Source organism: Schistocerca americana, chromosome X, assembly GCF_021461395.2.
Source record: "Schistocerca americana isolate TAMUIC-IGC-003095 chromosome X, iqSchAmer2.1, whole genome shotgun sequence".
In the NCBI taxonomy this organism is placed as follows: Eukaryota; Metazoa; Arthropoda; class Insecta; order Orthoptera; family Acrididae; genus Schistocerca; species Schistocerca americana.
The window spans coordinates 592,680,688-592,698,290 of NC_060130.1; the positions used below are offsets into that span (position 1 = coordinate 592,680,688).

General features: G+C 38.3%; 1 protein-coding gene across 2 annotated transcripts in view; it reads right to left on the reverse strand.

Moving 5' to 3' along the window:
- Positions 1-17,603, reverse strand: part of LOC124554939 (alpha-1,3-mannosyl-glycoprotein 2-beta-N-acetylglucosaminyltransferase) — an 89,759-nt gene that overhangs the window by 45,433 nt on the left and 26,723 nt on the right. For both annotated transcript variants that reach the window (XM_047128638.1, XM_047128637.1), the window contains exons 7-9: positions 3,412-3,640; positions 3,183-3,287; positions 2,945-3,035 (exon numbers count right to left, since the gene is read on the reverse strand). In XM_047128638.1, coding sequence (XP_046984594.1) covers positions 2,945-3,035; positions 3,183-3,287; positions 3,412-3,640 — 425 coding nt within the window. The remainder of the gene's footprint in view (positions 1-2,944; positions 3,036-3,182; positions 3,288-3,411; positions 3,641-17,603) is intronic.

The window sequence follows — 17,603 nt, forward strand, 5'->3', positions numbered from 1 at the left end:
ATATGCAGTGCTCAGGCAGAAACAATTAATGTGTACCCAATTGTTAATAGACTATCTGATCATGATGCACAATTGATGGAAATAAACAATATGATAACTTATAGCCCTGAGGCAGGTTCATACAAAGCACGGAGGCTTATTAATGAAAACACGATGCAATATTTTAAAAGTATGTTTAAAGAAGTGGTAGGGGATAAGGTATACACAGAAAGAGACTGATTCAATAGTAAATGTGTGTCCATAAAAACAAAACACAAAAACAAAATAAAAAGAAAAAAGACAGCAGTAGTTCACTAAGGGAATTTAAATCTCATTTAAGAGGAAAAGGGAAATTTATATAAAGGCTAGAGTATGTCAACATCTGGTATCATTTTGCATACTACATAAAAAATACTGTAGTATTTTAAGGAAGGTCATTAAAACGTCCAGATGTATCCACATCCTGACAGAAATAAATAAACCAGATAATAAGATTAAAACTATATGGGATACTGTGAAACAGGGGAAAGAACAGCCTGTCAGTGTACAAGATACCGTAACAATTAAAGTAAATGACAATGTTGTGACTGATAATTCAAAAGCTGCAATTATTTTTAACAACCACTTCCTATATGTAGCAGCAAAAATAGAATTAAATGGTTCAGCTGAAGAAGCAATAGAATACATTAATGTCAGTCAACAAAACTTTAAGCGACTATTCATAGCATCAAAATTCCTCACTGAAATTAATAGAATTACAAAAATTCTAAAAAACAAAAGCTCACGTGTTGATGATGGACTTTCAAGCATAATTATGAAAATGTGTTCCAACTTAATAAGTAATGTCCTTAGTGATATATGTAATGCATCACTGGCACAGGGAATTTTTCCAGACACATTAAAATACGCAACTGTTAAACCTCTTCATAGGGAAGATGGTACAGCAAATTTAGATAATTATTCTCCAGTTTACTTACTAACAGCCGGGCGGGATAGCCGCGCGGTCTTAGGCGCCTTGTTATGGTCCATGGGGCTCCCCCCTTTGGAGGTTTGAGTCCTCCCTCGGGAATGGGTGCATGTGTTGTCCATAGCGTAAGTTAGTTTAAGTTAGAATAAGTAGTGCCTAGGCTTAGGGACCGATGACCTCTGCAGTTTGGTCCAATAAGACCTTACCACCAATTTCCAATTTCCTTACTAACATCTTTTTTCCAAAACATTCAAAAAAGTAATGAACTTGAGAGTAGTCTCATACTTAAGTATAAACAATTTACTTAACATATTACAGTTTGGATTCCAGAAGGGTTTCTCAACTGTGAATACTATTTATACATTCACTCATAAAACAGTACAAGCCTTAAGTAACAAAATATCCCCATTTGGTATTCTTTCTACTCATTCCAAGGAATTTACTCTCTGGGAAAAACTGAAGTTTTACAGAATTGATGGTTTTACGCACAGTTGGTTGAATCACACTTAACAAATAAAACAAAAATAAAGCTGAATAATTCAAAAAATGTTGGCAGTGGAGAAAATTTTTATGACCAGGGAGAAATCCAAGGAATTCCCAAAGTGCTCAATTTTGGGTCCTTTCCCATTCTTTATATGTGTGAAAGTCCTTCCACTTAACATTCATCAAATGGAATGATACTAGTGGTATAATAAATCGCATTAGAGAGAAAGCAACAGAAGACATTTTTAATGATGTTTCCCAAAAAATTATTAACTGGTTCTCTGAACATGGACTTTCCCTAACTTTCAAAAGAACACACTATATTCAGTTCTGTACAACAAGTAGCTATATAACAATTGATGTTGCACATGAATAGGAGTCAGTAAATCATGAAGAGTGCTCCCAAATTTTTGGGTGTTCATACTGATGAAAACTTTAACTGAAAGAAGCATAGTACTGAGCTTCTCAAACAATAAATTCAGCTACTTTTGCTCTTTGTATAACTGCTAGCCTCAGAAAGAAACGAATTAAGCTCCTGAAATATTTTTGCATATTTCCACTCAATAGTGTATTATGGAATAATTTTCTGGTGTAAGTCACCACTCAGGACGAAAGTACTGATTGCACAAAAGCGAGCAATAAGACTAATATGTGGTGTTTACCCATGGATGTCGTGTAGACACCTCTACAAGGAGTTAGGCATTTTAACTCCGCCATCACAATACATATATTTACTAATGAAATGTGTCATAAATAATCCATCACAATTTGAGAAGATCAGTGATATCCATACCTACAGCACTAGAGGGAAAAATAACGTTTATAATTCAACATCAACGCTATGTGAGGCTCAGAAAGGAGTTCAATGTGCAGAATAAAAACTTTTTATCATTTGCCCAATACCATAAAATGTCTAACAGGTAGCAAAGCAAATTTTAAATCTAAGTAAACATCACTTCTGCTGGACGTCTATTCCACTGTTCCACCAATGATTTTCTATTTAAACACTGGTAGTCAGAAAAGATTGGTAGGTAGGTAGGTAGGACAGGTAGGAAGACAGAGAGAGAGAGAGAGAGAGAGAGAGAGAGAGAGAGAGAGAGAGCACAAGTGGGACCAAAAATAAGTAATGTGTTCATTAATGTTAATACTAATCATGCACACATATCCTGTAAACTGACTCATTCCACATAATTTCAAGTCAAAGAATCATTCAAATGGTCTATGAAACATGTAACTAACTGATTCATTTTACATGTCAGTTCAGGACAACAGCAGGTGTTTTTGAATACTGATATGCTTTTTGCAGGTTCATGTGTATATATAACTGGATTTTTTTTTTTTCAGTCTTGACAGAGTCACATTCATTGGGATTTCACCATTAAATATTCTAGGGCACTATTTTCCCTAAGGAGTGAAGTACGTTACCTGCAGTTTACACATTTTGTTATGCCATACAGTACATATTTTGCTAAGATCTAGTGTCAGGGAAATAGTAATATTGGTGAAATATCTTACCTTTAAGAGGTAGTTCAAATTCATCTTAGTAAAAGGCACAAACTTTTCATTAAGTTTAATGTATTTCAAATGTTTTTCATAGAAGTGGCCACTGAAAAATAACAACACAGAAAAATAATAATATTAATTGCTCATGTTGTAAGTGTAACACTACAGTAAAACTAAATTTTTCAGGAAAAAGAAATAGAGCACACTTTTGAGATAACCCAAACAGAAGCATATAATTATTACAACATACTTGCTAACTCCAACTTTGCCAAATGTCCTCGTTCGAGATATTTCTGGCCGAATACAGGCCCTGTTTCTTCGCTGATCAGGTTGCCTGACCCAGTCATCCCAGTAACTGAAAAATTAAATAGTTCAAACTCCATTACAATTTCAAAACCTAAATCAAATCATAGTTATCATTTCTTAAATGTGTTTGTCTCAAATAGCTTGCAAAGATGAATAGAGGAAAAAGAACTTACGACAGTGGCCATTTTGGAGCCAGTTCTTTCCACAGTTCTTTGGTCAACATCCATCCCAGACCTGGGAAGAAGTCTGTACGGTACAAGAGATCTGGGGCAGATTCATTTACAAGACCAGCCTTTCCATTATCATTCCAGGCTGACACACACCACAAGGTAGGATCCATGTGCAAAAGTGAGTAAGTACCCAAGAAATACTCAAAAAAATCTGGAGCAACATCGAGATCATCTGCAATACAAAGCGCATATGTTAAAGTAAAAGCTATGGACAATTCTCAATGTATTTTTTCATAAAACTACATTTTCTATAAAAAAACTAATACCATGTTTAACACCACTTTGTAAATGTATCCTGACACAGAAGTTATCCACAGAAGTTACCAAGAAACTAAAATGCAAAGATAAAAAAGAATGCAAGCATCCTTATGTCTATGGAGTGTTCCTCAAACCATTCTGAAATAAAATAATGCAGAAATAATAGGGTAGTGCACTATCTTACTGTAGGTACAGACTGGCTGCAGGATTTCATAGGTGAATAAATGGACGCACATTATGAGTCTGTAGGCTCCTTCGCCATTCACCAATAGGAGACTATGACATTTATCAAAGGTCCCTAAATCATCCCGCGTAAACATCCTCCACATGAGAATACTTTCATCCTCCACCTGGATGGTTCTCTGTTTGCAAGCTGGGTGATTCACCTCATGTAATTTTCAACATACCCATACTCTGTGCCAATATGAAATATGAGTTATCAAAATAACTGATTTTTCCCATGCTTCTAATATTCAATGGCAGTAGTCCTGCACACAAATACTAATTTTTGTGCTCTTTTGTATGCAGCAAGAAGGGATACACATGTAGGACAGTGGTTTCTGTATCCCCTTGCAAGTTCTAGGTGGTATGGTTGCTCAACCACTTTTTGCTGTCCAGTGAATTGTTATTTGGTGCACTGTATCCCACCTATCCATAGTTAAAATTTGTGATGGTCAATAGCACAACATTACAAACACATTAGTGTCTATGATAGCTGATCAGGATGCAGTGGTTCACCTGAATTAGGGTACTCTGTGGTCAACCTTGACAGGGAAGCATGTGAAAAACCCTGTGACAGCATGAAGCCTGAAAAGCATGAAGTAAGGAAGATTATGGGTTAAAATCTTATTTGCAGTGAGGGCAGAGCAAGGACAAGGATGTGGCAGGAAACTGATCTTGTCTTTCTCATGGACCCATGCTCAAATTTGTCTTAAATTAGAGAAATCACAATTAACCAAAACCTACATTGCCAGACTGCAATTTGAACCCCATTCCTCATTAAAGGGATTCCAATGTATTAATCCTGAGCTACCTTACTTGGTATGATCTCAGCAGTGACTACAATCTCTGACAACATCCCACTCACAAATTATACTGAACTATGTCATATGTTGCAGTGACAAAAGTTCTCTCTTCCCAACACAACAGTTGTCGCTAAGTCAGTTACTTGTAACTGTAACTGGAGGAATCAACTGGAAAGTTAGAATTTCTGGTATTTCTTTCCTCAAATAACCATGGCAAAATTAATGGAAAAGAAGATTGTACAGGTTCCTATCATCCAAAAATGAAGAAGAGCAAGGAACATAAATCACACTTGCTCCCCAATTGAATGAAAAACTTTTTCCACGTCTTTTTCTCTAAGGAAGTTAATCAGTAATCACTTATAGTGATTATAAGGCCAATCTGTCATGCTAACGAATGTGCTTAGCTCAAACATTCTTTCAGCTGTCCCACTCACTTAGCTGTTGTAAGAATGAATCCAATTGACGTACAACATAGAATATAATGTCTTTTTTAATGTTAACTAGTTTATCTACGTGATGGAATATGAGGATCTGGTTACAAAGTGTTTTATTTATTAAAGCAAAATGCATCAACAATCCTCAGGTGCTCCTTAGAATCATAACATACTATTACTTAGGTCGTTGAGCATTTCAAAGCCTGTTACCACAATTCCTAAATTTCTAAAAAACTACTTTAAAATATTACTTTGTCAAAATAAAAGTGAAACTGCTCACATTATTAAGAAAATATTTGTGATCTGCGGCTTTCCCAGCTACATGCTTCTTCCATGGTTCTAGGTATACTGCCAGATCCAATCACCCAAAGTTCATGACATTTTGGCAGACAACCGTTCCACCCTCATCAGGTGGTGCTGATGGAATGAAATGTCTTGTGCAGGCTCAAAGTATTTATACCTGCCAGTCCAGAGTTTAGGTCTCGCGGGCACCGTGCCATGCTTGGTGTGGGGCTGTGTGCGGCTGCAACAGTGGCTCCCATCCATTGTTCATTTGGAAACCAGTGTCTTTGTTGATTAAATAATCAGTCACATGAATTTCAACTGCCTCTTAGAAAATGAAGTCCCACCATTTATCAGAGGTAGCTAGGACTTTTGTTTGCTGTTAATTCATTTTATATCCATTTTAAATGTAGTATTCTGCTATTGCACACTTTTGGGCTGAAGCAAGCGGGTGCGGCACTCACATCCTATACATCGATCTTCAGTTGCATGGATCATTTGTGCAATATCTTCTCCAACGTCTTTTCCATTCCCACAGAACCTGGCACATCCCTGTTATTCTGAGACCAAGGTCATATTTCTCTGTTCCTAATAAAGCTTGTGTTTTGGCTGGCGGGCAGAAAACTGGCATTTTATTTTGTCAAAAACTGGCAGACTAATGTGTAAACACCACATAATGACAGTTTTCCACCTGCCAGTCAAAACATGAGCTTTATTAGGGACAGCGAAAGATGATCTGGGTCTCCAAAAAAAGCATGGGTGTACCAAGTTTTGTGGAAATGAGGCTAAAACTTACATTGGGCAAACAATCTGCACGACTGAAGATCGACCTATAGTACACGAGTGCCACATCCATACACTGCAGCCCAATAAGTCTGCAATAGCAGAACACTGCACTGAAAATGCACATAAAATACATTACAAGTAAATGAAAGTCCTGGCTACTATCAATCAATTTTGAGACTGTATTTTCAAAGAGTCTGCAGCTCATGGTCTCGCGGTAGCATTCTCACTTCCCGAGCATGTGGTCTTGGGTTTGATTCACGGTGTGGTCAGGGATTTTCACCTGCCCAGAGATGGCTGGGTGTTGTGTCATCTTCATCATCATCATTCATCCCCATTACGGTTGGAGGAAGGCAACGGCAAACCACGTCCATTAGGACCTTGCCTAGTACGGGGGTGTGGGTCTCCCACATCATTCCCCTACGCTCTGTCATTAAGCATGGGACTTCATTTGCATTTTTCCATTTTCAAAGAGGCAATTGAAATTATAATGACTGACAATTCAATCAGTAGGGACATGGAGCTAATACTAAGCACCATGAAAGCAAAAAGTGACACCTGGACGCAAGATGCACAGAGATGGTGCGTGGAAGGCAACTGATGCTCTCCCCTCCACCATCGTAGCTGCATGCACCCCCCACAACCAGGGCCGGCAGGGCCTGACTTCTGGACCAGCAGGCATAAATACCGCAAGCTCGCAGAAGACATTTCATTCCATCACCACCACCCGATGGTGGAAGGACAGCTGTCTGCCAAATTATCATGGACTTTTGACAGTTGGATTTGGCAGTACATCCAAGAACCATGGAAGCAAGAAAATACTTGCCATGCCATATTACTGCACAATGGTTTTTGATTGTGTTCTATGTCCTTACAGTGCAAGAAGTTTCATCAAAATGAATCAGTGCGCATGTGCGCGTGCATGCACAAGATTCGTACTCTTGGATGTCAACGACTGTTAATAAAACATATCTGCTAAATACCCAATTTGCAGTGTAAGTAACATTGCTTTTGTGTCAGATGTAGTGCCTGACATTTTCTGGTAATGCTAGAAAATGTCTGCTGTGAACAGATCTTCCACTGTCACAGAGTCTACTACTATTGATGAAACTTGCAAGGTGTGAAGAGAAAGTTCAGGGTAAAAAGAAAAACAAACAGTTCCATAGTAATGAAACCATTTCAACCCAATATACTTTAAATGCGCAGCAGAAAGTACTCATTCTGAAGAGTGGCAGCTTTGTTTTTATACTCTTTTAATGTCCCAAAACTTAAATATGTATACTGTTTTCCAATTATTGAGTGATGTTCACAGCAAACATGTCAAAGAAGTACTACATAAACTGCTGCAAAGATTTTCTTCCATTGTTGTTTCCAGAGCTCATATACAACAGTGTCCAAATTTAAGGACAAAAGTAACTTTTGCATGATGCATCACTGCCAAGCTTTATGAAACATGGACCATTATACGAAGAACTGCTGCAGTATGATACAGAAAGTAACTGAAAGAAATACACAATGAGGCAAACAGAAATAATGCTTTTATTGAGAGTTAATATTTACACTGACGTCACCAAAATTCACGATGGTCTCCTGGATATAACAAAAGGCGCAACATGGCTCATAATAAGGCATGTGATCACCACGGGTGGCAGTGCATGCTCTGCAATGTACTTCCATATTGCCACCAAGGTTGGTAGAGAGTTCTTGTGGCAGGGCATTCCATTCCTCCGCATTAGTGCACATGGAGGTGCCACAATGCATCTCCCTAGTGCATCCCACATGTGCTCGATGAGATTTAAGTTGGGGGAACAGGCAGGCCACTCCACTCGCCAAATATCCCCTTGTTCCAAGAACTACTCAATGTTCAATGCAGGTAAGTAATACTGCATCTACCCTGAGGCGCCAAAGAAACTGGAATAGGCACGCATATTCAAATACAGTGATATGTATACAGGCAGAATATGGCACTGCGGTGACAATGCCTATATAAGACAACAAGTGTCTGGCACGGTTGTTAGATCGGTTACTGCTGCTACAATGGTAGCTTATCAAGATTTAAGTGAGTTTGAACACGGTGTTATAGCCAGCACACAAGCAACGGGACACAGCACCTCTGAGGTAGTGATGAAGTGAGTATTTTCGTGTACGATCCTTTCACGAGTGTACCGTGAATATCAGGAATCCAGTAAAACATCAAATCTCTGGCACTGTTGCAGCTAGAAAAAGATCCTGCAAGAATGGGAGCAATGACAACTGAAAAGAATAGTTCAACGTGACAGAAGTGCAACCCTTGCACAAATTGCTGCAGATTTCAATTCTGGGTCATCAACAAGTGTCAGCGTGCGAACCATTCAACAAAACATCATCCATATGGGCTTCCGTAGCTGAAGGCCCACTCATGTACCCTTGATGACTCCATGACACAAAACTTTGCTTCTCGCCTGGGCTCGTCAGCATCAACATTGGACTGTTGATCACTGGAAATAAGTTTCCTGGTTGTATGACTCTCGTTTCAAATTGTATCAAGTGGATGGACATGTATGGGTATGGAGACAACTTCATGAATCCATGGATCCTGCGTGTCAGCAGGGGAATGTTCAAGCTGGTGGAGGCTCTGTAATAGTGTGGGGTGTGCGCAGTTTGGAGTGATATGCGATCCCTGATAGATCTAGATACAACTCTGACAGGTGACACATACACAAGTATTGTGTATGATCACCTGCATCCATTCACGTCCATTGCGCATTCCAACGGACTTGAGAAACTCCATCAGGACAATGCGACACCCCACACATCCAGAATTCCTACAGAGTGGCTCCAGGAACACACTTCCGAGTTTAAACCCTTCTGCTGGCCACCAAACTCCCCAGACATGAACATTTTTGAGTGTATCTGGGATGCCTTGCAACATGCTGTTCAGAAGAGATCTCCACCCCTTGTACTCTTACGGATTTATGGACAGCCCTGCAGGATTCATGGTGTCGGTTCCCTCCAGCACTACTTCAGACATTAGTTGAGTCCATGCCACACCATGTTGCAGCACTTCTGCATGTTCGTAGAGTCCCTACATGATATTAAGCACATGTACCAGTTTCTTTGGCTCTTCGGTGTATATAAATGAACTCAGGGTCAAATGCTCTACTGAAAAGACTCATATGGGAAAGGAGTACAGTGTCACAATCACGTTGACAGTTGAGAGGACCATGTTCAAATATTTAAATGTCAGCATGTCCATACAACATTATTCCTCCATGCACCCTAACACTTTGGCCACCAAAATCATCTTGTTTGACAACATTCTTGGGTGCACTGCATGTTCCCACCTCTTGCCATATGAAGGTACACCAAGATTCACTATCTGGGCTTAATCTGCTCTCATCTGAGATGAAGATGTGACTACTCCTCATTGGTCCAGTCTCTATGCTCCTGGCATCATTCAAACAGTGCTGCTGATGTACGGGTGTAATTGAACACTATGATACTGGTTGTCGGGCACAGAGATCACCCCCATGCACTCACTATGTCACTGTGGAGCATGAGATTGCATGGCCTGCAGCCTTATTAAATGTGTTTCCAATTGCATCCACTGTTTGTTGTGGGTCCCTTCTTGCCTGCTGCACTATGTAGCAGTCATCTGCTGCTGTAGTTGACCATGGTCGACCACCTCCTTTCCTGTGAGCAGTAATACCTCGGGTTCAGAATGCTCCACATGCATGTGAAACAATGCTGAAACCAATACCAAATTCCCATCTACACACATTACACTTTATCCTTCTTCCAGTTTCCCAATAATACTTCCCATGTGAAGGTATCAAAACGTTGTCTCGAGGCCATGTCATGAGGAACACCACCACAGTGCACTGTGACTGCTTGCTGACTGACAAATACTGTCTCTTCCTGCTCCTTCTACTGCCCCATGTTGTGGGGCCACTCCCGTATGGCACTATAGTCACTGCAAGTCAAGTGTAATCCAGCTTTCTGTGTACGAATTGGACACCTCTGGCAACAAACTCCTCTACTTTCAATCTTTTCCACAGAGTAGTTAATATGTTATGGTACTTTATCGATCCCATCCTTCAGTTTTACAGAGCATTGTGTTATTGTCCGACTGTTATAAGAGGCATTCAAATGAATATAAGATGATGGATAAAAAGTAAGTAAACTGTTTATTATTTCAAAAGTAATTGCCATATCTGTTAATACATTTGCTCCACTGTGAGACAAGATGGTCAATTCCTTCACGGAAAAATGTTTGTGGTTGCCTATGGAACCATGATTGTACCCAGGTGTGGCAGGTTTGTCAAATGTGTGGGCCTGCCCACATGGTGCCAAGGTGGTATAGAGTACGCTGCAGAAGTTTGGCTGGGAAGCCCTTACACATTCTCCATGCAGTCCTGATCTCTCCCCATGCAATTCCCATACTTTTGGAGCCCCAAGAAGACATTCATGGCAGCCGATTTGCTTCAGATGTTGATTCATTATAATTGTCACCCAAATACAGTGATTTTCACAGAATTAAGTATTTTGTTATGTTGACGATGTATTTTATGTTATTAGCTTTTGGTTAAACTATGTAGCAACGAGACTAATATTTGTTAGACAACACAAACAACTGCATATTCCTTGAGGAATAAGTTTTCTCTCAACATAAACTTTTGTCATGCCTATGTGACCCAAGCTGCCTGCCTTTCAGAACCAAGACAGTTCTGTCCAGTTAAAGCCACTAACGAGAGATCCTTCAGCCATGCTGGAGCATGGGGAGGAGGGAATAATGTTTGGTCATTGGAGAGTTCTGGAGAGCAAAACGCAGTCACTTGATTCTCTTGTAATCCAGACCTTGACTAGAGCAGAAATCTCTCTTGGGAGACAGAGCCTCTGGCTCTGCACTCTGTGAACTGCCACCTCTCCCTCTTCCTATTCCCATAATCAGGCCCCAATCTGAGACTGGCAGCCACCCTGTAACTTCCACTCCCCAGGATGAGCCCTCTCTGTATACCATCATTTTGAATAAATCCGAATATTTCTAAGTAGCTCTTTTACTTTTATACACCTTTCCAATGCTGACATCAACCCCACTCCACATCCTACGCAAATTCAAACATAATGACATCAATCGTGTCAACCAGCATGCATTTCGAAAACCTCGATCGGGTGAAACCCAACTTGCACTTTTGTCACATGAATTCTTGAAAGCCATGGATCAATGCAGTCAAGTAGATGCAGTATTTCTCTATTTCTGAAAATCTATTGACTTGGTAACACATCTATGCTTATTATAAAATGCACGACTGTGTGAGGTATCAAACTAAATCTGTGATTGGACTGAAGATTTCTTGGAAGGGAGGACAGAGCATGTTAACATGGATGGTGATTCACTGACTAACTAACGCGTGCGTGTATGTCAGGGAAGTACATTGAGATCCTCGCTGTTCCTGTTGTAGATTAATGACCTTGTGGACAATGTTAATAGTAACCTCAGACTTTTCACAGATGATGCATTTATCTACAATGAAGTAGTGTTTGAAAAAAGTCTCACAAATATTCAGTAGGATCTAGTAAGAATTCAAAGAGATGCAACGACTAGCAACTTTCTTTAAACATCCAGACGTGTAAAACTGTGCACTTCACAACTGAAAAAAATGTAGTATCATTTGACTACAGTATTAATGAATCACAACTGGATTCTGATTGTAGGTGTACAAAATGGAGCTACCACATAGGCTCATGAGGCCATTTTGGTCTAGTGGGTAGCCGGCACGGTAGCTCAGCGAGTTCGGTCAGAGGGTTTAGCTAGTAATAAAAAACTGAGTGAACAGATCAATGAACAACATGAACTAGTGTCATCGGACGTCTGCCACTAACAAATTCAATGAACAATATAGACGAAATAAGATAAAAAAAGGGTTGAACACTAGACTCTAGCTCTGGAGGTCCCAGGTTCAATACCAGATAAACGCAATTAATTTTCCTCGTTCCAGTTTCTCCAGGACAACCCCGGGTCCACTCAGCCTGCCATTACATGAGTACTGCAGATTTTTCTTGGGAGTAAAAGACGGTCTCAGCAATGGGCCTGCCCCCCTTACATTACATTTATCGTTTTCCATGGATCCCTTGGAGAGAAGTCTCTGCGATATGGAAAGAGTCAAAGGTTTTTTCTTTTTTTCCTCAGATATATGGATATTGTTCAATTCTAATGCAGACAGAGTAATGAGCTATAATCATTGTGAAGATATTCATCGATGGAGTAGAAGGAGTTGGCCAACAGGAAGTTCTTTAATTCACTCTGAAACCAATCTTTATCACTTACAAGACCTTTGATATGCTTTAATAAGTTACTGACTATATGAGTACCCATGTATTTGACTCGTTTTTGTACTAATGTTAAGTTTTTATAGTCCTTATACAGATTGTTTTTGGATCTGGTATTATAATCATGTTTTGCATTTTTTGTTGTAAAAAAAGACATGTTGGAAATGACAAAGGACATCAATGAGTATATGTACTGAGAAGTAGTAGTTAGAATAACAGTTTTTTAAAGATGTCTCTGCATGATGATCTAGGACTGACACCAAATGTAATTCTAATGACTCGTTTCTGAATTTTGAAAATGTTCTCTTTGTGAGATGAGTTTCCCCCAAAGATGATTCCATAACTCATTAGTGAAAGGAAGTAGGCTGAATAAAATAACTTCTTCATTTTTAAATCACCTATTTGTGCTATCATGAGTACTGTAAATGTTGCTCAACTATGGCGTTTCATTAAGTCTAGAGTGTGAGTTTTCCAATTTAGGTTGTGGTCAATTTGTAGCCCTAAAAATTTGACACTGTCTACAGCTTTAATTTCATTGTTTGAATACATTATACTTATAGGGCCAGGTATTCTTTGTGAGGTACTAAACTATATGTACTGGGTCTTGTCAAAATTCAGTGACAATCCATTTGCTGTGAAACACCCATTGATACAGATATTTCATTAGCCGATTGCTCAGTGAGCTCACAGGTACTGTTTTTTTATACCAATACTTGTATCATCTGCAAATAAGACAAAATTTGCATTTTGTGACACTGCATATGGAAGGTCATTAATATATAATAGGAACAACATGGGACCTAGAATAGAGCCCTGGGGTCACCCCTTGTCCATATTTTGAATGACTATTGTTATGTGGTAAGACTGACACACACACACACACACACACACACACACACACACACACACACACACACACACACACACACACAGAGAGAGAGAGAGAGAGAGAGAGAGAGAGAACCATGAGCCTGCTACTCTTGTTATCCCATAATATTTTAACCTTTGTATAAGGATATCATGCTTAACACAATCAAAAGCTTTAACCAGATCACAGAATATTCCAAGTGGTAATAACTTTTGATTTATTGATTCTAATATGTCATCTGTAAAAGTGGATATAGCTTGATCAGTTGACAGTCCTTTCCAAAATCCAAACTGATTGCAAATGAGAATATTTTTTCTGTACTAAGTGTTTATAAAGTCTATTGTACATAACCCTTTCAAGCATTTTTGAAAATATTGCCAATAATGAAATGGGAAAGAAGTTTTCCACTGATGATTTGTCTCCTTTTTTGTGTAATGGTTTGACAATAGCATATTTAGACCTATTTAGAAAAGTACCACAGTGGAGGGATTCATTACATAAATAATTCAGTCTGTCACAAAGTTCTGAGGAGCAACATTTAATTATGGTAGTGCTGATTTCATCATAACCACTGGAACATTTGTTTTTAAGAGAGCTAATAATATTAGAAATCTCTTTCGGTGAAGTAGGTTATAGTTGAATTTTGTCAAACTTCTGCGGAAATGCATTTTTTAAATATTTTAAGCTGTCTGCTAAGGAACTATGCAAACCTAAGCTGTCTGCTACTGAAAGGAAAAAGTTGTTGAAAGTGTCTGCAATTTTTGAGGCATCTCTAATCAACTCATTATTTACATTTAACATAATTTCCTCATTTGCCTGATTAGTTTTTCCTGTTTCACTTTTTGCTATGTTCCATATAGTTTTTATCTTGTTATTACAGGCATTTATTTTTTCTTGAAAATAAATACATTTTGAGGTTCTGATTACTTTGTTTAGAATTTTACAATATAATTTGTAATGTGACTTAGCTCTGTAGTCATCATTTTCCCTTGACATTAAGTACAGTCTTCTCTTTGTTTTGCAAGATACTTTTATTCCATTTGTAAGCCAAGGTTTTGAAACATTTAATCTATTTGCTATGATTACTTTCTTAGGGCAGCAGTTTTCAAATGACTATTTTGCATTTATCCCGGGTGAATTGTATACATCTTTCCAGTTTGTATTCTTCAAACAGCTTTTTATACCTTCAATTCCTGTTTCATTTATTATTCGTATAATTTCCCACTTCCTGTTATTAGTTGAATCAGATCCCACTATACTAAATGTAAGCAAGTGGGCATTATGATCTGAAAGGTCATTAAATATTGGATTTATACTACGATTTGCTAATGTGGTAGTATCTATGAAAATGTTATCAATAGCAGTGCTGCTGGTACCCATAACCCTGGTTTGGAATTGTACTAAGGGAATCAGATTATAAGAAGTGGTAAGATACTAGTATGGATCTTGAGTAACTATTCTCCAGAAAATTTAAATTAAAATTCCTTCCTAGTGCCACAGAAAAGGTTATATTGTGGGTAAAGTAGGTAGCAGACTATGGTTTATTGGTAGAATACTAGGGAAATGCAGTCAGTCTACAGAAGAGGTTACTTACAAATCACTACTACTAGAATACTGCTGAACTGTATGTCACCTGTACCAAATAGGACAAACAGACGATACTGACTGCATACAGAGAAGGGTAGCATGAATGGTCCCAGGTTTGTTTGACCTGTGGCAGTGAGACACAGAAATACTGAAGAAACTGAACTGATGTACACTGGAAGACACACACACAAACTATCCAGAGCAAGTCTATTTACAATGTTTCAGGAACAATCTTTAAGTGATGAATTGAGGAATATACTAAAACCCCTTACATATCACTCCCATACGGATCACAATGACAAGATTGGATTAATTACAGAACACATGGAGCCATTCAAACAGTCATCATCTTGTACTCCCTATGTGAATGGGATGGGAAGAAGCCCTAATAACTGGTACAATGGAAAGAATCATCTGCAACACGCTTCACAGTGTGTTTGCAAAGTTTTAAGTGTAGATGTAGGTGTAGGGATTTCATAAAACTATTACACAAAAATATTTCTGTAAACACACTAGAAACAGATTGTACTATTACTACTACTATCATCATTTCACCCTACTTTGGGTATGTTAAATCAGTTTTTAATGTTCTGTGCCTTTCAATTATCCCACTATTGGTTCATTCTTTCTGATTTTGCTTTCCTTTCTTTTTCAGTGATTTGAATTGTTTGTTTGGTTTTCATTTTGACTTGGAACTTCTCTTTCTTGCTTGCCTTTTTTTCTCCCCCCTTTTCCTCCACAAGCATATTTTCTGCGATTTGTAGTTCTCCAAGTCGTCCTCCATTTCCTTACACCAATAATTTTTTTATTTTTTTTTGTGTAAGTAGACAACTTTTCTTTTTTTAATCTATTTGAGTTCATTCTGAAGATGTGTCTATAAAAATCAATTCTCCTTTTCCTCACTACGGCTGAAAATTTTTTGGTGCTTTGGTAAAGGGTTTCATACTTGATTTCAATCAGTTCGTTGTTGTGGAACCTGGGGCCAACGATTTTTTTGAAATATCTTCCTTTCTTTGATTTCTGACATTTCAACTAGGCCATGGTTTGTGTCTGACTATGTTTCGGTTGCATACAGGGCTTCCGGTTTGATTACTGTATTGTATTGTCTTATTTTTGCATTCCATGACAGGGACTTTTTGTTATATGTGTTTTTGGTGAGTTGAAAGGCCAGTTCGAATTTACTTCTTCTAGATTCATTGCCTTTTTCTCATAGGCATTCCAGCTGATCCACTCTCCAAGATATTTGAATTCTTTAATGATTTCAATTTTTTGTTCTCCCACTTTAAAATGTTTTGGTGTTTTTTTTATGTTTGTCGTTATCTTGGTCTTTTCAAATTAGATTATGAGACACCTATTTGTTCAGCTTGTTTTTGTAGGTTGAGGGTCTGTTCTTTGGCTTCTTCCCAGGTCTTGGCTAATTACGGCCATCATCTGCAAAGGCTAGATAACTGACTTTGATGCTTTTGTTTTTTGTTCCTAGTCAGATTCCATTATGGATCTTCATGTCCCACTCTCTGATTACTTTTACTACGGCACAGTTAAATAGCAGTGGAGAGAGTCCATCTCCTTGTCATACAACAATTTTAACCACAAAAGGGTTGGAGACTTTTCCCAGGAATCTGACTTTGAAGTATGTGTTTGTTATGTGTTTCTCTGATTAAAACTGAGATTTTGTTGTCTAGGTTTAATTCTTTTATTAAAGAGATGAGAGATTCCCAGTCTACTGATTCGTATGCATTCTGAAAGTCAATTAAAGTGATAACATATGATTTTGCTCTTGCTTTTTGGTAGGGCATAAGGTCTTTAAGGTTTAGGATTTCTTCTGGGCAGGATTTCCCTTTCCTGAAACCTGCTTGGTATTCTCCAAGTTGATGGACTAACTGCAGTTCTGCCCTGTTTAGTAGGACTTTAGAGAATATCTTGTATGTTACATCTAGGAATGAGATCCCTCTGTAGTTGTTTGGATCTGTTTTGGACCCTTTCTTATGGAATGGGTGGATGAGAGCTGTCTTCCATTCATATGGGATTCTTTCATTTGCCCAGATTTCTTCAAAGATGTTTCAGAGAGAGTCTATGGGATTTTTGTTGACATTTCAATAAAGTTCAGCTGTGATTTGGTTTCCTCCCAAGGCTTTACAGTTTTTAGGATTTGAGATGACTGACTGTAGTTTCTCAGTGGAGGGTGGTTCAGATTTAGGACTGGTTATTGTTGAGATCCATTTTTTCTATGGGTTCTTTACAGATAAGAAGGTTTCTCAAATACTCTGCCAATATTTTGCAAATATCCCTGTTGTTGTGAGCAGTATTTCCATTTTTGTTATGGAGCTGTAGAGTAAGTGAACTGTATTTGGGGTTTTTTTTTTTTTTGCTTTTTTTAAAAAAAAGCAAGTTTTTTGTGTTGTTTTTGGTGAAGTCCTCATTGACCTGAAAGAGGAGGTGGTCTTATTGGGCTTCTTTTATTCTTTTGATTTTTTCCATCACTAATTTTATATTCAAGTTTTGTCTGTTCTGTTCACTCTTCTGTGACTTTCACTGTTGCCATGCTTTTCTTCTTAGTTCAAGCAGTCTATCACATTCTTCTGTCCACCA